Source organism: Alosa pseudoharengus, unplaced genomic scaffold, assembly GCF_046254945.1.
Source record: "Alosa pseudoharengus isolate Yale_2024_CS ecotype anadromous, Long Island Sound unplaced genomic scaffold, YU_APseudo_1.1 YU_APseudo_1.1_scf_5, whole genome shotgun sequence".
Lineage (NCBI taxonomy): Eukaryota > Metazoa > Chordata > Actinopteri > Clupeiformes > Clupeidae > Alosa > Alosa pseudoharengus.
Window position 1 is genome coordinate 416,798 of NW_027468837.1, and position 24,086 is coordinate 440,883.

Sequence of the window (24,086 nt, forward strand, 5' to 3'; positions counted from 1 at the left end):
TAAATTGCAATGCGCCATTTAACCAGTTGTGTAGTCTAGTTAGCTGTAGTGGTGGGTATACTGTGAGCAACCCCAAATGTTATTACAGTGCATGAAAATGCACTGTACTTTTCTTCCTAAGCTTCTTCTTCTTCTAACGCAGTTAATGCAGCTTTAACCGTTTAACGTAGAAACTTCATTCAAACTATCAGTCACATGGTTAGCATAGTTATAGCATGTTAACATTGTTAGCATGCTAGTTAGCATAACTACTAAAAATGATTAGCTAAGTTAGCCAAGTCACATGGTTAACATAACATGCTAGTTAACATAGTTAGCTTAACTACTAAAAATGATTAGCTAGGTTAGCTAAGTCACATGGTTAGCATAGTTAACATGTTAGCATGCTAGTTAGCATAACTGCTAAAAATGATTAGCTAGGTTAGCTAAGTCACATGGTTAACATAGTTAGTATGTTAACATTGTTAACATGCTAGTTAGCATAGTTAGCATAACTACTAAAAATGATAAGCTAAGTTATCTAAGTCACATGGTTAGCATAGTTAACATTGTTAACATGCTAATTAGCATTGTTAGCATAGTTATCATTTTTGACAAAACTATTAGAAAACATTAGCTAAGTTAGCTAAGTAACATGGTTAGCATAGTTAACATTGTTAGCATAACTGCTAAAAATGAATAGCTAAGTTAGCTAAGTCCCATGGTTAACATGTTAGCATTCTTAGTATTTTAGCATAACTGCTATAAATTATTAGCTAAGTTAGCTAAGTCACATAGTTAGCATTGTTAACATAGTTAACAGCATTAACATTATTAACATTTAAAAAAAAACTGCTAGAAAACATTAGCTAAATTAACTAAGTTAAGTAACTTGGTTAACATTATCTTTGTTAACCCTTACAAGCCCGACCGTTCTAATTTCGTTAAAATTTTAACGATGACCAATCATCTAATATCTCAGCTGTCCAATGACTGATTTTATTTCTGAAATCTTCCCCGTAATGCTGACAACATAAGCTTCAATTTGATATGATTGGTTAAGGGGTTTATGGCGCGAAATGTTTTGGATACTTGAAGATGAGTCGTGAAAAAAACTTTTCACTTCAGTCATACATTTTGACACCTGCACTTCGTTGGAGTTTACCTCGACTGGAAACCACACAGCTGGATAAACTGAGGTAATATATGTTTTTACATAGTTTTGTAGTTATGGTTAATCTTAATTTGTAGTCATAAAATCATGTTATCTGAGAGTAATATGCTTTCTCATCAGCGTCAACATTATGGCATAGCGGGGGCTAAGTGCATCGTCATGTAACTTTAGCTAGCTGCATTACTCTGAACTGCTTGCAGTATTCTCGTTTGCTTTTGATATCAGTTATTTTCATTTGACAATTTCATTTAAAAACCTGTTAGTATATCACCTGTAAGTAAGCTTGTTTTCTAGTACCAATTTGCCTGTTAGGTAAGCATTATATTGGCAAGTCAGTATAGCATACCAAAGCAGAATAAATCAATGGGCACCGCGTTTCTCTTACATGAAATAAGTTGAGCGATATTTTTACTCCTCTCAATATGTAGTTGTATAAAACAAGATGTGAAATCACGGATTCTGTCAGAAATGTAGTGCTAATTAACTTATTGCCTCTCCTCGGGTAGTTACCTCGCTAGGCAGTTTGTAGTGAACTGTTTTACCTTGCTAACTTCTAAATGACAAACATCAGACGTGCTTGTCTCAACATTTTCTAAGATGGCATGATTTGATATTCTACTCTTCTCAATATGTAGTTATAGAAAACATGATGTGAAATCACATATTATGTCAGAAATGTCATTATTGCATTTCAGCAGTTAGTTACTAGGTGAAATGTAATCTGTCTTTATCTTAATGCCAGCCAGGCAATCAGATTTAGGGTAGCTAAACCCATGTGTAATAAAATGACTTTTCATACTTCTAAATATTTTTGAGTTACTCAGAATGCTTCAATAGTTTAGGCTACCTCTTCTTGTGTATGTATGTGCACACACGCATCTGTAGTTTTGTGATTTTATTTTTTAAGTTAATAAAGGTATTACATTTGTATGATTTTACTGTTGTTTCAGATGGAGGATGACAAAACCTACACAGACCTCCTTGCAGGCCTGAAGAGGTAGCTGACTGCTGATGAGCTTGCGCTCACAATGTTGAAGACCATGTGAGGATGGAGGAAGAAGGTATAGATTTAGGTGGCGTGCATAGGGTGGTGTAGACTGCCACTAAAACACTGTGAAATAGACTTGTTATGTTGTTTTTATATGTTGTTATCCCAGGCATGTGGTCTTTTTTGTTAAATAGCCCACAACTTGCTGAACATGTCATACACTCTATATTTTTCTCTATCTCGTATAGAAATATGATGAAAATTAATTTTGATGTGAATGAAATTAAATTTTAACAAATTTCGGTATACATTTGGAGAGGATTTTCAAAGACTGTTCATTACTGTATCAACATTACCATATGTATTTTACATCATTTGAAAGAACTGATCCTTCTGATTACAATGGTATGTATATCCCATTGATGGTATGTATTATACTCAAGTAATACATTTTTTTGTGTAAGGAGGTCATCCAGCACCAAAAATGGAATGTTCGGCACGGCCACGAAAGGGTTAACATAGTTAGCATACTGCTAGCAAACGTTAGAGCCATTCCAACAGTCAGTTATCGTCAACTATCTACCTAAATAATTTAACCATTTAAACTATCCACCTAGCTATGCAAAGCACTGCGTGAAACACTAGAAAGGGTGTGTCGCGATTCTGCCTTTTCACATCGCGACACAGTATCGTGGATATGAATGTCGCGATTTCGGTTTCGAATCGTATATCGTTACAGCCCTAATGAAATAGTTATCACAGGTCACACATTTTGTCCTCACAAAATTGGCCAGAGAACCTCACAGAGACCAATCCTCACAAGCGCTACTAATTGGATTTATCATTTTCAAAATGGTTTGCACATCACAGCCAAACAAAATTTGTGTTAAAGCCACCAGACAGGAAGTTAGCTCATGCTGATGTGTTGGAATTTAAAACTTAATTGCTATTTCTGGTAGTGAGATGCCAGGGCCAAGACTTGCCAACTCATGACATCAACCTAATCAATATGGCTACCATTTTGGGTTTTACTAAAAAGCTTCAAAATCATCCAGGCCACAATTTTTGTCCAATTCTTTTTATACTTTATCTGAAAATGATCTTCAGACCAAGTATAAAACAAGCCATTAAGTGTATAGCCAAGTCTGATGTAACAACATTCCAATCAATTCCCATCGCAACTCTGAGATGCTTGGCCCCCTTATCACCTGTTTGCAGCTTTATCTTTTAGGAGTTTATTTTGCTGTTTATCCATGGTCAGGCATATTGTGTAAACACCAACATACACCTCATTGGGGTGACGGTAATGCTCTTTTAGAGTCAACTGTTTGGCCACATCCCTGGGACAAAACACACTGACATTATCCACTGCTGTTGCAAGGAATGAATCTGAACATTATGGCTTCATACTGCAAAACGTTTTTTCTATTGGTATAAGGGTGAGTGAATAATGACAGAATTTACACTTGGGAAGAACAGACCCGTTATTTTCAACTAAAACATGATACATTTATCAAATGCATAATCTTACCTTTAAATCCCTCCTCAGGCAAACACACTGTAAAGCAACCCATTTGTCAGACTGAGTTACAGGATACAAATCAATGTATAAAACATTTTCAGTAATATCACTGGAATTCTAATCTTACCTTGGTAAACATCATCTATCGCTGAATAATCTGCTAAGGGTTCATCAGCCTGGAAAGAGAGATTTCATTGTAATCAAACAGTTAGAAATTAAACCACAAGTAACAAGTAGTGTAGTGAAGTAGTTACTTCTTCAAACGTCCTCTAATGAAACATACAGACAGCAAATTAAGTTGTTCATTCAGTCATGCATCATATGATAAAACAACTGGTAAAAACAAATGACCAGAACTTCTTGGATTAGCCATGACTAAAGACTGATTTAACACATTTCTATGATATCCAAACAGACCAACTTGATTATCTCAGTTTTATGTACAATAGATGACTGATAAACACGTCAGAAAAAGAAGACAAATGTACTAATAAGCATGAGCTGAAAACAAATGTGTCAGGTTTGTGCTCACACTTCACATATTGACTTAATTTAGCCACTGAGAATCTTACAATCCAATCATGTCCTATGAAAATATATAGATATATGATTTTAAGCTTTTTATTTATTCATTTACTATCAAAATGTTCTGTCTTTGCTTTATTCTGTCTATTCATCTAACTTCTACTATCAGTTTTCAATGTCTCTTTTTACTTCTACTTCTCGAGTAATGCTTCTGTGGGGCGCATTCTCCAATTACAGATATGCATACCTATCTTGCACTGCCACTTAAATCATGATTTAAATAAGTGGGTATAGATGTATAGGCTAAAATCACAAGATCTCTATTTAATTCGCTTCATACTAATTCTAGGGCTTTTGTGAATGTTCTCTGTGATACTTTATCTTAACTGTATACCTTCAGGCAGATGATGCTGTCTGGTATCACCCCTAGGCTACCCAGAGTAGCAGAGTCATCAGTAAGGCTGCGGCCATCTATGGACAGGTTTTGGTCAAATGGAGCAACAGAAAAGGCATGCATGATCTGAAAAAGAGGAAATGGAGGTGTCAGACTACAAGAAAGGCAAAGAATAACAATCTTACAGAGCAATTCCATGTTGTAGTGGGTGTGGAGCCTTCACCATGCCCGCCCGTTCTTAAAGCCTCTCACTATTTTTTCCCTTTCTGTGTAACAGACTAATGAAAGTATTTTTACTATTAGTCTTCCAGAGTAGACATGCTCCTTTTAGAATTTATTTCTTTGTCAACGTCTATACCTCAACCTTGCTATTTCTCTATTTAAACCTGTTGTCTAAGATTTCCTGAATCTCTCTTCCTTTGCCTCCTCCTCACGTTTCCAGTGTGTCTGATTTAGGAAATGTCATCGGCTGCTGTTGTTTGACTGGGGCAGGCCTACATCCAATATAGCACACGTTACTTCCTGTTTTAGGGGAGAGCTGAATGTTTGGTGGATTCCTGGTGAGAGGTTCTCCCTCCGTGTTTGCTAAATTAGATGCGCTAAAAGTGTGGGGTAGGCTCGCTCAATTAAAAACGCTACCCATGGATTTACGAGTGGTAACGTCCAGTGCTGGCAACTTCCCTGTCTGGATACCTTGTGAATAATCCTCTGGCTGCTCAGGCATTCAACTGGCTATCAGGTGACTCGTTCACTCTGCACCCACTGTCGTTTTGTGCCTGCACGTTCGTCTACTATCTTTGTGCGGCTGTGGGACCTAACACACATAGGTTACTTACAGTAGCGTAATTTGGGAATCCGACGCTAAATCGCTAAATAGGCCCTTCCTCTGCTGAACCCTGACATTTTGTCTGTGCTCTCCTCAACTCATGACACTAGCGTCGTTTGGGATTCCGACGCTATTGCTCGCTAAATAGTCCCTCCCTTTGCCGAACCCTGACATTTTGTCTGCTGTCCTTCACTTGTGACACTAGCGTTGTTTGGGATTCCGACGCTATTGCTCGTGTGTCCACCGCTTCTACTACTCGCGCTCGTTTTTTCTCCTACTGAAACAAACGTATCTCTGTCCCTCTCTCTGCCATTGTAAAACCATATGTGCGCACTTGTACACTGCACCCATAACTCAATGGTCCATTGCTGCTATTAGGGATGTAACGGTGTGAAAATTTAACCTCACGGTTATAGTGACCAAAATTATCATGGTTTTCGGTATTATCACGGTATTTCTAAAAGTGTGTTCAATATGTTCAGAAACCACTGATAGGCCTACACAAGCTAAAATAGTTTCAAAAAGTATCCCGTTCACTTTATTCGTCATGTTTAATTGGCTATGTGCTTATAGCTTAACTTACCCTACCATAACTTGGAGTTTGCTATTTCTGTTATTTGGATGCAATGAGTGAGACCAAAGTAAGTGTTCAAAATAAAACTTTAGGCTACTGTATTCTCCTGATAACGTGAGTGGAATGGATTTAATGTGGACACGAACATAAAAAGACGCAGAGTGGCTACATGATACAGTGCACATTTTGCGGTGAAAAAGTGCTGCCTTTTAAAATCAGGTGTAGCCTAATCCAAATCGTAGTTAAAACCATCAATTAGACAACAGAATCAGTAGGGTACCAGTTTTGTTCCATTGTACCAGGCCTACTGTATGTCAAAAGCAGGCTCGGATGAAGCTGGGAAGGATTAAACACACGGTTTCCACACCGCGGTAATCAACAGTGATAATCATGATATTTGAAATGAAAACGGTAATTATTATCGTCAACATTTTTATCGCGGTTTACCATTATACCGGTAATTGTTACATCCCTAGCTGCTATGTATGACTGGATTATCTTTATTTATTTTGGATGTCCATTGTCAATTGACTCTTGAACATTGTTTGCAATTGATGTGGATGGACTGTTTGGACTTTGGTAAGAGTGGGGTGTTTGTGTGTTTGTATATGATGATTGGGGAAGTTTACTTAAAAGGAAAGATGTTGGAGTACTAAAAATTCTTGTGAACAGATGTTTTTCAGAGTTGTTTTTTTCTTTTCCTTTTCTTCTTTTTTTTCTCGATATATGCCAAACTACTGAACTGCACTTGCCATTTTCCCCAACACACTGAAACAACAACAAAATATTCTTTCTTGATTTTAAAGGCCACTACTTCGCTACAATGTCAACTCGAGCACAGACTCCCCTGATGGAGTTTTTTATTTCAACAGTTCTTTCCATCTCAACCCCCGCTTTTTGCAGTACTTTCGAGAAGCATATTTTCCTTACTTATCAATGGGGGTTGAACTGGATGCCTGCAGGGGCATGCTGAAGGCTACTGAGATTCCCCTAGTAAAGATGACCCTGTTGGGTAGCTAATCCTTCAAAGAGTCCCAAATTCTATTGGCTATTGTAGATCGGCTAACATATCTTTGGCAGACCAATGCATTGAATGAATTACTTTCTCCGGTAATTCAAACAAAGGAAACCACCACAACATAAAATGAATAATGATATATTGCTTATCTCCTGTTCTTTAAGAATAATGGGGTGTGTGCTTGATGTTTTGCTCTATATTCTCAGTCAACATGCAACACATTCAATAGAAATATATTTTAAGCATTTAGCCTTCCATTTTGACTACAAGCGTGACAAAGCCACCAGTTGAAAGGCAAGACGAGTATATTTATATAGCACATTAGTAGTAAATAATTTTAAGTTTACTTTTACGTGACAACAGTTGGGGCAAAAGCTGCTTCCCCATGTTTTAGGGCTGTCACTTTTTAATTGACATTCAACAATTTGTTTGAATGGAATTACTGACATAAACTAACTTTTTGATGATATGTGACCCTGCAAGGCGAAACCAGTCGCTTTGGTAAAATTCACAAAATTAAGTTATTGTACTCACACAAACAGCCAAAAACTAAGCTTTCCAACAGTATATCGAGGGTATTGCAAAAAGTATCGCTAAGATAACCGCATCCAAAGTTGGCATGGTTCTCCTGTCACGATACGCCAGAAGAGGAGAAAATCACCTTTTTAAGTAAATTGTCACGTGCGATAGTGTGAGGGCACAGCTATGATTAGCCTTACGGTAGCGTGACTTTGAAGCGGATGACTGACTATGCAGTTTCAACCGTGCAATGAGTCTTTTTCTGCCCCCTAGTTAATACCTGGGACGTTCATAAGGTGTCACTATAGAATATAATTAATGTATTTCGGGGGAATAAGGGGAGAGGAAGTTCTGTGTTGTGTATAGCCAGAGAACGTCTAATAGGAAGCCTAGCCTACTTTTAAAATGCGCTAGCCTACTTCAATGGAAAACTTCTCCTGGTCCCTAAAATGACGCCAGGATATGTAGTTGGAGTTGGAGTTGTAGCTCTGTAATTGGAAGTACACTTGAACCCCTAGAGTTAGTTGTTGAGAGAAGGATGTTGCAAAAGCTCCTTAACATTATGGACAACACCTCACATCCACTGAATGAACTACTGGTCAAACAACAGAGTGTTTTCAGCTGGAGGTTGCTCCAACTGCGCTGTAGCAAGAAGCGTTATAGAAAATAATTCCTGCCCACTGCCATAACTATTTACAACAACTCCCCTTTGTGCCGTGAGAAAATCTTATGCCGAGAGTCAATGCAGTTTACAACCTCTTTAACAAAGACTATATCCAATTGTATTTATTTTTTAACTTGTATGTATGTTTATGTGTGATATATGTTTATATTATTTATTGCTGCTGTAACACCATAATTTCCCTTTGGGGATGAATAAAGTAATCTATCTATCTATCTATCTATCTATCTATCTATATTTCTAAAAGTTTGTGCTTTTGACCGTTCGTGCCCTGAAAGGCAAGTCTTTCACATTCATATTCGGTTACATCTGCCAAGAATGATATAGAGCTGACACATTGAGTAACAAATAATGAGTAGCCTAATGAGTAAATTAGCTCTACCGTACCCTACCGTAAAAACCTTATAGCGGCGTGGACAAAGGGAATGACTGCTATTGTGTTGAATCTTCACCTAAATAAAGTAAGGGTTTAACAGTCAAAACTTATGTTTATCCGTGAAATTTGTTCACAATATGAAAGTGTAGACTGTCGAATTATGCGAAAACGTGAAATTCGACATTTTAACCTGTACATTTGTTTATCCTGGATTTTCTCAAAATAGCACCGTGCGCAAAACGACTGGTTTCGCCTTGCAGGGTCACATATTCTAATTATATGACCAGCAACCTGTATCAACTTCTTCAACCATCCTAGCCACCCAAGAGGAAGTGGACCCCGTTGGCTGCAACTGAGCAGGCAAAGGCAGCACTCAGACACAAGGACATCGTGGGCCGAGTGCAGGAGGGGAGGAGTGGTCTTGGACTTGGGGCCAGTACACCAGTGTGGAGCAAGGCCTCTCCATCTCAGAGACGCAAGCTGGTGGTCCATGTCGGAAGGAGAAAGCAGGGAGGTGCGTCCAAGCTGTGGCGCAGGCAAAGCAAGGGCAGTGGATGGCATGGGAAGGAGTGGAGAAGAGGAAGATCTCCTGGAAAGAGCTGTGGGAGATGGGAGTCATTCAGGGCGAGCTTTACCATCAGGGCTGCCTACGATGTCCTGCCTTCTCCCGCAAACCTAAGCCAGTGGTATGCCGAGGACCCCGCGTGCCTTCTATGCCCAAGTCCAGCAACACTGAAGCACATCTTAGTGGGATGCAAGACCAGCCTCACCCAAGGCCGTTACACCTGGCGGCACAACCAGCTGCTAAAGTGTCTTGCTGGAAGTGTTGGAAAGTCGACGGACAAGCATGAATGCCCTTCCTCCCCAGTCATCCCAGTGGCAGCCAACACCAATTGTTCGGGAGGGCGAGGTTCAAGCCAACCTTACCACCATAAAATCAGACACTGGTCAGCTAGGCAGAGCACAGGACTGGAAGCTGCTGTAGCAGACTTGGACAAGAAACTCTGCTTCCCAGCTGAAATCGCAGCCACCAACATGCGACCAGACCTTGTTCTGTGGTCAGCCTCGCTCAAGCTTGTATACATCAGAGCTCACCGTGGCCTGGGAGGGTGCAGTGGAGGAGCCTTATGAACGGAAAAGGCTGATGTACGCTGAACTTGCAGCCAATGCGCAACAACAAGGCTGGAATGTGAAGGTGTGCCCAGTGGAAGCAAGCTGCAGAGGGTTAGTAGCCACCTCAACATCCAGGCTACTCAGGGAGATGGGAGTGCGAGGGAAGGCCTACCAGCAGGCAGTCAAAGACCTCTCCGTGGCTGCTGAAATGTGAAGCCAGTGGCTGTGGATGAAGAGATAAGACTCCGCCTGGGCCTTCAAGTGAGTTGATGGCATCTAGGGAGTGAACCTGGGATGCTGGGATTCACTGCTGAACCCTCTGGAGGTGTTGTGGGCCTATCAGCGAAACACCCAAGAAGGAGGGCGCCCACTTGACAACCCAAAGGGTGCCATCACTCAATTGACCATCCCACGGAGTCTCATCGGTGCCTCAAATATGCATTCATTAAGGTATATCAACATCAAGTCATATACAACAGATTTTTAAGTTAATCAGTGTCTGAATTTTCAGTAGTAATCCATGACTATGAATGTATGAAAATAAAGTGACCCAGAGGTCAAATCCCCTAGTTATTTTTCTAAAAATGGGAAAGACAGAAAATGTGTTAAATTCTCCTAATCGCACACTGCAAAAAATTTATTCTAACCAAGTGTTATTGATCTTATATTAAGATTAAAAAATCTATTTGGTATTGTTTTTAGTATGAAAAGACTTACCTAGCGCCCTCAAAAGCTCATTTTGACTTAATTTAAGAAGACTTCAACTTATTTTAAGGAGTCTTATCAAGACAAATTTGCTCAATGCACTGGCAGACAAATTTGCTTGTTTTTAGGACAAATTTGCTTAACGCACTGGCAGACAAATTTGCTTGTTTTCAAGATGAGATGTCTTAAAATAAGTCACATTTAATTAAGTCAAATGATTTCACAAGAAAGCGCTAGGTAAGTCTCTTTATACTGAAAACAATACCAACTAGTTTTTTTTATCTTGATATAAGATTAATAACACTTGGTTAGATTTTGTTAGATAAGCAGTTTTTGCAGTGAAGTTAAGTGTTTTGACCTTTGTAAGTCAGCGAAGGGATATTAAAAAGTAGCTACTCTGTTGAAAATGCTCATATTTACAGTTAAAACAATAATTAAAAGGTTCCAATCAACTGGAAATGTGAAAACCGACTTGGACAAAGACCCATGTTTATCTTGTCCCCAAGCAGGAAAAAGTATCATTTTGAGGTCACCAAGTCACCCAAATAATCTTCAAAAGTGACTTATGTGCTAATAGAGTATTTAGAGAGCATGCCAGGTCAAAACCCTTTCCTGTTATTTTCAGGTGCAGCAGCTGGTAGAGTTGTCCTGACCCTTAACATAAAAAAAAACTAAGGAGGTGGTCAGACTTCAGGAAGCACAAAGCTGACCCTGCTCCTCTCCACATGGAGCCTGCGTGGAGAGGGTTCCCTCCTTCAAATTCCTGGCCAATCTGAGGACCTTTCCTGATCAGTAAATAAAACAGGACTGGTAAGGAATGCCAGGGCTCTAGAGTGTGACCAATTTGGTCAATAATTAAAAGGTTCTTCTTCTTTTAATTATTTAAAATCTTTGTTTTCAAGTAGCAGGAAATTCATGCAGAACCGTCGCTGACTCTATACACGATGTGATTTGCCTGATATAAGTTTAATTTTTCCAGCTTGCAAGCCAACGGAGAGTTGCTAGACTACCCTGGCTGCAAATTACATTTGCTGCCACTAGGGCAGTGGTTCTCTAACTTTTTCTTTCATTTCCCACTTTGATCAAGGGGGCATTTTCGAGCCCCACCTGTCCCTCATCGCTCTAAGAAAGTGGTAGGTCAAGCTTAAAATTGTCAAATTTATTGAAATAATGAAGTTGAAGTTCTAAATATATCCTCTTCAGCACAGTTAAAATCAGCTGGTGCTGCAGATATAATAATAAACAAATACATAATGTGCCATTGTAAATTAAACACACATATTTCATACATAAATTGGCATAGGCCAATATTTTACAGCATTGTACAATATATTCAATGAAATACCAACATGCTGCATTAAATGGATCCATAATCCAGTCATACTGAGCACTGCTGTTTGGGAAATATTTTTGAAATAAACTTTGCAGGGATGTGATGTACAGTGGGCATCGCTTTCAAATGGCCACTTCAGTCGCGCATTACGAGGCGTGAAGCTGCGTGAAGCTTTAGTACCACTTTCAGCCACTGTGCGTCCCTCTGCCACTGTATCACTCTGCCTGCCGCCCTTTCTGAAAAAGCTTGATTTACCTCGATTTAGGCTACTTGGGTATGGCTTAAGGCTTGACTACACGGTGGTAACGAAAATCGAAATTGCTGTCTACATTATTGTCAGTGTTGGGGTAACGCAACTACGCAAATCAAAACAATGGTGTGATAATTGAGCCAGTAGAGAAATAACTGTTCAGAATTAATCTGTAGCCTTGGGTAGGCTTCTGCGACGTTTTTAACAGGCTACGCTATAGAGGCTTAGACAACTGACCCACGTTTTGGTTTCGTAAATTAATTTGCCCTACTTCTTGACTGCAATGTAGTCAATTGACTGCTTGACATGTCATTTTTATTTTTCTGTACAATAAACAAATACATCTGCTTTATGCCGCAGAATTACATTCATATTTGGAACTTACATAGTCCAATGCATCATTACACTACGTTAGTGTTTCCCAAAACCATAGTAGCAACGAACGTTCGCAACCACTATCGCAAAGTTGTGTAGTTACAACTACACCTCTCGACCTGTGGTAGAATGCTAGTAGAAGCATAGTTCCAGGGATCTTCATATCAAAGACGTCACTGACGCCAGTTATTTGTTTGCAAATTAATAATTATAAATATATTTAGGTTTCTAATTGATATTTACACTTCTAACCACCATACATCCATATTTTAAAATGCCCAAGGCAGAAAATACATAAATTAAAAGTCAATTTCCAGCCATGTGCACGTAAGTAAAAGTCACACACCTGCAGATAATAATAAGGTGGTGCGCGAGTCAGCTGAGAATATGTAGCCTTTGATTTTCATGGAGAGGGGGGGGGGGGGGGGGTCCTTGTTAGTTTATGCAAACCAAGCCAAGAAGGCTGAATCTGATTTTGATAATATGATCTGCACAAAAGATAAACATGTAACGTAATCTGATTACTTTAGGATTACTTTTAGATTACTTCAATAAATATGCCCCTAAGTAAAAGACACCACCACTGAATTGATGAAAGAATTCTCATTCTATTTTTCTGTTTATTATTTCATTACATCTAAGAAATATCTTTGCTCTGAGTAAAGCATTCCTGTGTGAATTAACTGATCTTTTCTTACAAAAATCTTAATGTAGCCCCTTGTTTTAGTGTTACCATTTACTTTGAGGTCACCAGGTCCCATTGTCTGAAAAACACCCAAAACTAATACATTTCTATAGCTATTCTCCACTTTGGGGGTGGTATTTTGGTGGTTGAAATTTTCCCCATCCCAAAATTGATCACTTAGTCATCATGGATGTGATCATGGATCACTATTCTCCAAACATGCACAACTCAACTTAACCTTTATAAGGGCACACCTGGACAATGAATTTAGCTTTTGCTGGATTTTTTTGACCCAGGGACATGGCCTGAAATTGAATGACACCATGTCCATTTCAATTGTGGGGGTGAGAAAATTATTCCTTTGGGATGTTTTTCAACCAGGGGGACCTGGTGACTTTCTCAAAGTAAACGGTAACACTAAAACAAGAGGCTACATTAAGATTAGGAGGAAAAGACCAGGCAGTGTGCAGAGAGACCTGCCCCAATAGTAAATAAGTTAGTAAGTAAGTATAGATACTCTTTTGATCCCATGAGGGAAATTTGGTCTCCCAATCCGCGAATTAGTGAAGCACAGTGAACACACAGTGAGGTGAAGCACACACCAACCCGGAGCAGTGAGCTGTCTGCTACAACGGCGCTCGGGGATCAATGACGGGTTAGGTGCCTTACTCAATGGCACTTCAGCCGTGGATGTGGGCATGGGAGAGCAGTGCTCAACCACTTCCCCCGCCCACATTTTTTCTACTGGTCGGGGATCGAACCGGCAAGCCCGAAGCTTGTCGAATTAAAAGATAACTAGGCTATCATTAAAAAGTTGCATTGCTTGCATAATAAAATGTAATCAGGTAATCCCCAACAATGTAACTGTAATCTGATTACACAATGTTTTTATTGTAATCTGGGCTGATTATAGTTACTTGATTTTTGTAATCTGATTACGTAATCCAGATTACATGTAATCCGTTACTACCCAACCCTGCTGCTGTGGAACGGCGGCTGTCATCTGCCGGCCTTAACGCAATGCGCCACAGAAGTATGTGCAGGTGCCCGTTCACGTGCTACTAAACGTCATTAACCACCTTAGTCCAGACTACTGAAGTTTGGAAACTATCGTGGACCAAACTTACAGTACTATGTAAGTACGACAGTTTTGGGAAACAGTCGTAACTTACATGTTGGTTAGTTGAACGATGCATCCTCCGTAGTTGTACGGGAAACGCACCCCAGATCAGCTTGTAGTAGGCCATTAGCAATCTGTTTATTTTATTTTATGAAGCCTACAAAGTAGATCACATGCCACATTCTCACTTTCAATAGACAGATGCAATAGCCATTGGTCAAGTATTGAGTATAAAGCAATTAATATAGTACCCTATACAAAGAGTACTATCATACTATCATAAACATTCGTTAAAACGAATAGCATTTTGCAACTTGACAAAACACTGGATTAAATATCGTAGGCACAGGAGAACACTTGTACATCCATTGGCCCGTGGGGAGATCACATGCCAGTTGCCTCTCCGTTCAGTGCTATGACTCGTTCGGCTGTGAGCTTGTTTCGCCAAAAAAAACTCTATTGCAGATATCAATGCGTCTTTGTTCATGGGTTTGGCCTTACAGCAGAGGCTTAGACAACATGACCCACGTTTTGGTTTATTGACTGCAGTGTAGTCAATTAACTGCTTGACAGGTTATTTTAATTTTTCTGTACAATAAACAAATACATCTGCTTTATGCCGCAGAATTACGCACTTTGCCAGCCTATAGAACGGGCACATTTTGGAGAGAATAGAGAATGTACGCACCCAAGAATCTGTAGGCTATTTGTGGCTGGTTACCAGCAAACAATGTTTAATGCATTAACTCAAGACGTCCAACATTTTCTAAACAATACAAACAGAAAGGATGCAGCAGGCAGCAAATGTAGAAGAATCATTTCCAGTGGAAGAACAAAATGCTGAATGAAGCCCAAAGATATGAAGGCATATCTGGCAAGTTGTTATTTTTTGAAGACGTAAATGGTTGGGCTATAGGCCTAGTTTGCAAGAAGGAGACATAAAGCGTGATCATGCCACACTATCCACAGCTGTGGTAGCGGAGGATATACTGTTAGCGCAGGATTTATATAAAATTCTTCAACAGAAGGCCTGCCTTTAATGCAGGCTTGCCCAAAAAAAGGCTGTGGTTTGCGCAGCCTACAGTAAGTAGGTCTTAGTGAGGAGTCCTCTAGACTTCTTTTAAGCTGTCTCAGACGTGGAAAGTTGCGTTCGTTGGGGGCAGGGCCGGTTCAACAATTCATAGACCCTTGTCTGATTGCCCCCCCTGCCCTCCAGCCAACGTGAATCGGGTGGTTCACGAGCGCATCTGTGAGGCCAAGCCTCACCAAGTAGCCCGTTTGTTTACAACTAACATTACATTTAATTAAACTGCTTATAGGCTATGCTGAAATAGTTTCAACATTTTGAATATCAGTGTCGGGTGAATTAGGAAATGCCATGGCTGAGAGCTGCTTGGGATCCCCCCTGTCAAGCAATAACCATACAAAAAGTTAAAAACAGATGACATGATGCGCGTCACTGACATAATGGGCAAATAATATAGCCTGGATATTCCAATATATTCGAATACATGTGTTTATTTTAGAGGGGATATTCGAACGTCATTTTTGAGCAATTTTGACATCCCTAGTCCACTGTAGGCTACGCCAATCGTCTATTAACACCTTCCACCTAACCCCGGTGAGTGAGGGTCGCTATAATGCATGTGAAATAGCACCATTGAGTAGCCTATGTGAAATAGCCTTAAAATCGTTCCGGTGTTGTGTGCCTTCTGGTTTCTCCACCTACTGGTTTCCTTGCGCGTGCATGCGCTGCAGCAGTTGTCAGACATTCACAAACAAGTTGTTTTAGGCGGTTTGAAGTCGCTTTTCATACGCCATGAGCGCTCGGCTACATTACAGCCACTCGGACAAAAGACATGTAAAAAAATATATGTTTTGAAAACTAGCATTAAACTGGATTCGATCCCGCAAAAGCAACACACGCGTGACTCTCTCCATCCTAATTTCCTACTCTTTGAGCCAACTAATATGTTACGCGAATCAATTAACTATTGTAGGCTACCATTAATTAATAACGTAAGCAACACCCAGGTAACATGTTGTCCAGGCTATCTGAAACAAGGGGTTGCCTCTCCTCTACAACAACTGGTTACCTTGGGCTGCTACAGTCGTCAGTGCACTGTGCACAGTAGGCCTATGCTACTCTTTGTGGTTGATCAACTAAAAATAAAAGATGTATTTGGTGATGACGTTATTGTAGGCCTAGTAGACCTACATTCTGAGAAATTAAATGGTACGAGAAACGATCTACATAGCGCACCAGACCGTGATGTCTTCAAGGGTTGAATGAAGGGAGTTTGCAAAAATTAGTGTATTTTTCAAGTCAATAAACATTCTTAATTTTCGAATGTCTTTGTCAGGGAACATCTGACTTTTAAAAACCATAGGCCTGGTAGTCGCTCAGACAAGGAGTTATAAGATAAAGACAATACCATTTGTGTCACCTAATGCAGTTCAGTGAATTAGCAAGATACCATCAGAAGCCAACAATCATAAAGCACCTGTGCGCGCACGCGCTCTCTCTCTCCCCTGCGCATGAAGCTGTCTGCGTGTTGTAGGCTAGATTTGCGCGAGTTCTTTCTATCTGCTTTACTTTTGTGAGTTGCGACCACCTAGGCTATGTTATAGACGTTCTATGAGGTACCAGTGTTTAGCTGTGTCACAAAACAAGAAGCTTTGTCAGACTACTTTTAAAATGATATTCAGGGCTATATACATTTTAACTCTTTCCCCCATAAAGACGTCATATGACTACCCCCCACAAATCCTTTATGATGAGTTTTGACGAGTCTGTTGTATCAATAAAGACGTGTTTTGACGATGACTAGAGCAAGTACCGTGTTTGCTTTTGTAACAAATAATCTGATCGGCAGAGCCGAAACCTAGCAACACCAGGCTAACCAATAGGAGTGAGGGATACATATTCGCGGGGTTTTCCGAAGTTTGACGATCTAAGTTCTAGCCTCTGAGGGGAAAAAAGACGAGCGCGTCAGCTGTCAGAGTGACCCGCGAATGTTGACATTTTGACCATGGCGGCGCGAGTGTTTAGGAATCCGGAAGATGCAGCCTTTTATATTGAGAATTTTCTTGATAACGAGTCTGATGGGTCTGATTTTTCTGGGTTTGAAGATGATTTTATACCCCCGGAGGAAAGTGACAGCGAAAGTGATGGTCACGAAAATGTCACTGACGAGATGAGAGAAACGGGAGATGTAGCCTGGAGTCGCGTTATAAGGGACCAACCAATCAATCCATTTACTATGGATTCGGGACCGAAGTTGCCAAGGACATTCAATGTAGGAAACGCTACACCCTTGGATTACTTTTTTCTTTTTTTCGTCGAGACAATGTTTCAGAAGATTGCTACTGAAACCAACTTGTACGCGGAGCGCTGTGCTCAAGAACAGTCGCGAGTTGATAGCCTCTGGTTTCCGACTGACGGCGCCGAGATGAGAGCTTTTTTTGGATTAAATATCCTGATGGGTGTTAATCCGAAACATGAATACAGTGATTACTGGTCCACGGATCCATTCCTGGGTGTCAGCGGGTTTCAACGTGCCATGACTGTGAACAGGTACGAAAAGTTGTGCCAGTACTTACACTGTAATAATGCTGCCGCGCGAGTGACGAGAGCTGATGCTAGCTATCATCCGATAGCTAAAGTTGCGCCGGTGTTTGAGATGGCACGTCAAAATTGCAAGTTGTTTTATCAACACGGTCGTGACATTTCTATTGACGAGGCTATGAAAGGGTTCAAAGGCAGAACAGAGCTTGTAATGTACATGCCTAACAAACCAGAAAAGTTTGGAATCAAGTTCTGGGCCCGGTGTGACGGCAACACATCTTACATGTCAGACTTCAAGCTTTATTCAGGGAAACGGGACCAGACACGTCTTCAACGGATCCATGGTTTGGGATACAGGGTCGTGCATGATATGACCAGGGATTTGATTGGCCTCAATCACTGCGTTTATTTCGACCGCTTTTTCACAAGCATTCCCCTCTTGCAGAGTCTGCTAGCAGATAGCATTTATGCCTGTGGAACGCTAATGTCCAATAGAAAAGGTGCCCCCACAGAAATAAAGCAAAAAAGAAACCTGAAAAAGCTTCTACGGAAACGAAGTGACAGTATTTTTTTCCAGAAGGCCGGCATCACTGTCACAGCATGGAATGACAACAATGTAGTTGTCGTAGCTCACACCTGTCTCCCACATCCTGGTCAGATGGTGACCTGTCATCGGCAGGTTGAGACGGAAAAGCTAGTCGTGCCACAACCACAAGCTATCACTCGATACAATCAGCACATGAATGGCGTGGATGTGCACGATCAGCTAAGAAAAAAATACGCTGCCTCTCGTCCCAGTAAGAAGTACTGGAAGTATATCTTATGGTTTGTGGTGGACGTCTGCCGAGTGAATGCGTGGATTTTGTACAGGATGGCCTCTACAAGACGAGTGGGGAGAAAGACGCGATACACCCAGAAAGATTTCATCTTGGAGCTTGGTAAAGGTTTGATCAATGGCTTCACCAGTAGGAAGCGATCTACTATCACAGAAAGGGGGGTTGAAATTGATCCAAAAAGGCACAAGACGGCTCACACCTTCGAGCGACTTCGCGGCAAAAATTGTTACAGACTTGAGCGTCGGCATGAAACGGTGTTTGGCTGTGCCACATGCAACACACACATGTGCAGGGACTGTTTCCTCCAGCTGCACCAACCTGAGGAATGAACTAAAGGTGTTGTTCATCTGATATGTATGTATATATTATGTATGTATCTATATAATATATGTGTTTATATTATTGTTATGCCTAATTAGTTGGTAAATTTGTTGTACATCTGATATCTTTATCTATTTCTATTATACCTGTTTTTATATTATTGCCACACCTAATAAGGTGGTAAAGGTGTTGTTCATGTGATATATACTCAGCTTTATATATTTATATTATATCTGTTTTTATATTATTGTTACGCCTAATGGGTTGGTAAAGGTGTTCATATGATATCTTTATCTATTTATATTATATCTGTTTTTATATTATTGCCACACCTAATGACCTAATGTGGTAAAGGTGTTGTTCATGTGATATATACTTAGCTTTATATATTTATATTATATCTGTTTTTATATTATTGCCACACCTAATGACCTAATGTGGTAAAGGTGTTGTTCATGTGATATATACTTAGCTTTATATATTTATATTATATCTGTTTTTATATTATTGCCACACCTAATGATCTAATGTGGTAAAGGTGTTGTTCATGATATATTTATCTATTGATATTATATCTGTTTTTATATTATTGCCACACCTAATGAGGTGGTAAATGTGTTGTTCATGATACATATTTATCTTTATCTATTTATGATATCTGTTTATCATATTATCTGATTTTGTTTCAGTAAAAACAGATATTAATTGAAACAACCAAACACTGTCAAATCTGGTTTTATTTCGTATAAGATTGATAACTGATAGACTGAAACTACAACACAAAACAGGTCAAATAGGCTTGAAACTGTTTTGTACCACACTTATTATTACTTACCACTTGGGGAATCTTGACTACAACAGACTACAAGATTGGTAAAACAGGTGTGAAATAGTTCATTGCCATATTTCCCATTACTTACCTGATCATGAGAAGACCCTCACTGCAATTTCCATGTGTACAGGTACAGGGTCTCAATACCATACTTACCATTACATACTTACATAATTCTTTTCAGATAGTCCATAATTTCAGGTTTCCAAAGATATATAACATGAATGGGTTTCTCTAAGGTCCATGGAGTGTAACATCAAGTTTCTCACCTGGCGAGTTTAGAATGCCACCCCCCCCCCCCCCCCCCCAATTAATTAAAAGTTAAAATAGATGAAAACTGTTCTATACCATACCTGGTGATATTTTCATTGTCTCAATAACTTGGCCAACATATTGGAATATTTTTTATGTGTGTACAAAGTTCATAACATGTATATATTAAATGGAGAGTATGTTTTATTTTAAAAAACTAAACACTAGTTTAGAGAATTTTAAATGTTCCAATGGTGAGGACTTGCCTATATATTATTTAAAACAAATGGACATTGTCATAATAGATAGCTCAGAACCTCAGGTTTCTAAAAATATATAACATGACTATAACATGTTTCAGGTAAGTTGATGGAGTGTATCATTCATTTGTTTTCACCTGGCGAGTTTTATGATTTTTTTATGAAACCTGAATTGTTTTATTCAATAATACTCCATGGGTAGCCTTGGAATGTTCTAAAAGGGTAGTTCTATAAGGCGTTCCATGGGGAAAAGAGTTAAACATTCGGGGCTGAAGACCCGACAAAGCCTTGCGTTAATTCTTCAGGTGGGAAGTGTCAGGAATTTTCATACGAGAGACACTCTCATTGGTGGTTAGTATATGGAGTAGGGAATTGACAGCAACATATCCAATCACATTATGAGAGATGCTGGCACACGTGGGTGCTCGATGTTTTCAGTGGGTGCCCGAGAGACGGAGCACCCACGGTATCGGCGCCTATGACAAGCGTATCTCGCGGTTGCATCCATTACAAACGAACATGCAATGTGAATGTCTGGGATTGGGGAGAGCACTAAATGCTCTTCTGAATAAGCACGAAGTCAAGCCTTTAAATGAAAAACACTCTTTAATAATCAAAAAAATAAACGCTAATGAAGTAAACTTGTGACCATCAAAAATCGTTTATCGCCTGTAACTCCGTGATAACAGGACATAACTAGTGTTGCACAGTGTATCGATATTAAAAAGGTATCACGATGCCTTCACGCAAAAAACGATAGGATTTCCGACGTTTTTAGAATCGATACTTTATTAAAATAATAACGTTCTGCGTCTGTGTGAACTGCTGCTCTCACTGCTCCTTGCACGCATCTAGGCAAGTGGGCGTGTCAAGCAGGCATCTCTGAGTGAGTGAGTGCGCAGCTAACGTCAACAAAGTTCTTTGCCGACAGTCCTCTGCCTTGTGGATAAAACAAAAGGTGAAGTGAAATCTGGAACTATATGGGATTCATCGGGAATAGTGAAGGCAAGCCATCAGGTACACAGAGGTCCGTTTGTAAAATATGTTTCAAAGTCATTTATAAGCAGTAGCCTAGGCTACGCATGGCTAAACACCTCGCAGACATTTCCCAACATTTTTAAAGAGTTCAAAGAACGACAGGTTAACGAATATGCTATAGAAAACACGACTACATGGTTAGTGCCAAGTTCTTCTCGTCTGTTTTAGTCTAGCCTATGTGAAACGAGTAGGCCTATGGTTCTCTGGGATAAAGTGAACCTTCCTTCATCAATGAATTTTGACGAGACATAACGAGGTTCACGCCAGAATATCATTACCATAACTTGTAAACAATCTATTTCATGTTCGGTCAGTACTGGTAATATTTGTCATGGCATGTAGACTGCAATTTGTTCAATAATTATTGCCCAGATGTTGAATAGGCTACCCGAAATGCGCTAATTAAAGCCCACAGCATATTACCACCAAAGCGTGGTGAGTCCTAATAATAATAGCGGCTTATTGTTACGTGGTAGCAAATCATGTTATCAAAGAAATGGACGTAATGTAGGAATGCACACAGAGATATATTGCAACAGGTAATGGTGTAGGCCTATCTGACGAAGACCTGAGTGGTTGGAACGTCATACTTTTTTTTAACACATTTTTCCCTTTGCAACTGTCAAAGAAATCCCATGAACAAGGGAAGGCCTAGGGTAGCCTATACTGTACATGGCCTAAAGATTAGGCCCCTCTGCATAGCATTCAGTGATTTGCATGCAGTAGTTTCAACACTGACCTTGATCTAGCCTAGTTTGACTATTTAAAGCTACTTTATTGCCAAAACACAACACAATGTAAATTAACTATAACAAACAATAAAGGACTTAATCACACAAAGTAGGCCTACTATTTTACTGACTATAAAAAATAATAATTATGTAGGAAGTTTAGAACCCAGAATTGAACTGCACACTACAAAAGTGCACCGAATTCAACACAAATGACCCAATACACTTGGAGGAGGTAGGAGTCCTTTCTTTTCCAGATATCTTAGGATTTCGCCGTAGTATCGTTTCAGTATCGAGCATTGTTTATGGCAGGTATCATATCGAAGTCATAATTTTGGTATCGTGACAACACTAGACGTAACAGGAAGGCATTTGGCTGAGCAACGGAGGTTAATATGCTCTATATTTTGTCCAAATGATGTCTGTCTATCATCGTTGCACTCGGAGAAAACCAGAATGTTTAATTTGTCCTACGTTTCTTCTACGGCTGCAAACGGGATTCACTCGCCATTAACCAAACATTTCTTTATTAGGGCAGGGCAGGGCATATTTCTGGCTATTAAATTATTTCTAAACCAGTCTGCTAAAGTCTGTAGTGAAGTCTGTGTAGGGTTTTCCAGCTCCATTTCTTTTTACGAGACACCCTGCTCACTTGAGACCTCTGCCGGTTGTTGCAGCGTCACTGGAAAAATACAAATTAAAGTTGCGTGATGCCGCGTGATCCCGCGCGCGGACCGCGAGGGAAGCTGGCCAAGTCGAAGCACTGCCCACTGTAGGCCTACTGTTTAATACATGGGATCACAAGAGTGGCTCCCGAAACAGACGTTTCAGCGATTTCACTCAGATTCTCAAAGGCATAATACTGTCGCGATCGAGGCGCCTGTGCCATACCTCAAGTTTTTTGGTGAATGCAGTAATCTTATCTGCTAGGTGAGGTAGGTGCTTGTCTTTGCCTTGTAACTGGAGATTTAACTCATTGACCTTTCCAAATATATCGCTAAGATAGGCCAGCTTCGTCAAGAAATGTTCATTAGTGAACGTGCTTGCAGATTCAAACATGCGCTCTTCCTCCAAGAAGAGGCGACTCGGAGCTCAAAAACGCGCGACAGCACTTTACCTCGGTAAAGCCACCTTGCCTGTGAAACAGTACAGCCTTTTGGTCAGCTCCCATCTCCTCGCAAAGTGCGGAGAATAGATGCGCTTTTAAGGGCCGGGTCTTGATGAAATTCACCACACTCTCACAACCTCGTTCAAAATCTCATTCAGGTCGGGACTAACTAAGCTGCCTTGACATGAGCGCTTGCATTGCACATCGGGTGCTACCTGGGCCTAGGCTACAGATAAAAAAAAAAAAAAAAAAATTTGCGCCCCACCTGGCATGTCTCCGCGACCCAGTAGTACTTCAGAACCTCATTAGGGTGTCTGGAATCATGAACTCAAAGAAAAAAGAAATGTATTTAAAGAAAATCAATCTCTGCCAAGACATCATGTTTGGATCATTCAGCAGGTCAATGAACCAAAACACATGTCCAGATTTAAAAATAAACGGTTTACTTAACACAAAATCAAGTTTCTTCCATTGCCATCCCAGTTCCCTGATCTTCTCCATAGAAAAACAGTGGTGTGAGTCAAAGATGCACAAATGAGGACCTAGGAATCTGGATGATCTAGAGCAGGGCTCTTCAATTGGCGGCCGGCGGAGGTCATTTGGCCCTTTAAAAAAAAATGTAATCTCTAGCAAGCGCATGAGCTGTTCTCCATTCTTGCATCGTCGCAGAGGGGACAGCAGAGTGGACATCTCTCTCGCAAAATATGCATAATAATAATGCAAAATTCAGGGGACATGAATCAGCCTATATTTGCACAAACAATAACGATTTGAGTGATTTGCTGTTTACCTCGTAATTGACGTCCATGGTGTTAACTCATTGAGTGCCAAAAACGTAATAATATGTTTTTCCTTCCCATGCGTTGAGTGCCAAAAACGTAATATTACGTTTTTAGCTTTTTTTTTTTTTTTTAATTACGAAACTAGGCACTCTAACACACCTTATATGTGATTTTGGGAACTCTGTGATGAATGGAAATGA

The 24,086-nt window shown here is 40.0% G+C and overlaps 1 protein-coding gene across 4 annotated transcripts in view; it reads right to left on the reverse strand.

Moving 5' to 3' along the window:
* The window catches only part of usp48 (ubiquitin specific peptidase 48), a 253,629-nt gene that overhangs the window by 17,240 nt on the left and 212,303 nt on the right, over positions 1-24,086 (reverse strand). For all 4 annotated transcript variants that reach the window (XM_076268712.1, XM_076268713.1, XM_076268710.1 and 1 more), the window contains 3 exons: positions 4,583-4,708; positions 3,791-3,839; positions 3,673-3,699 (listed from right to left, as the gene is read on the reverse strand). In XM_076268712.1, the coding sequence (XP_076124827.1) occupies positions 3,673-3,699; positions 3,791-3,839; positions 4,583-4,708 (202 nt within the window). The remainder of the gene's footprint in view (positions 1-3,672; positions 3,700-3,790; positions 3,840-4,582; positions 4,709-24,086) is intronic.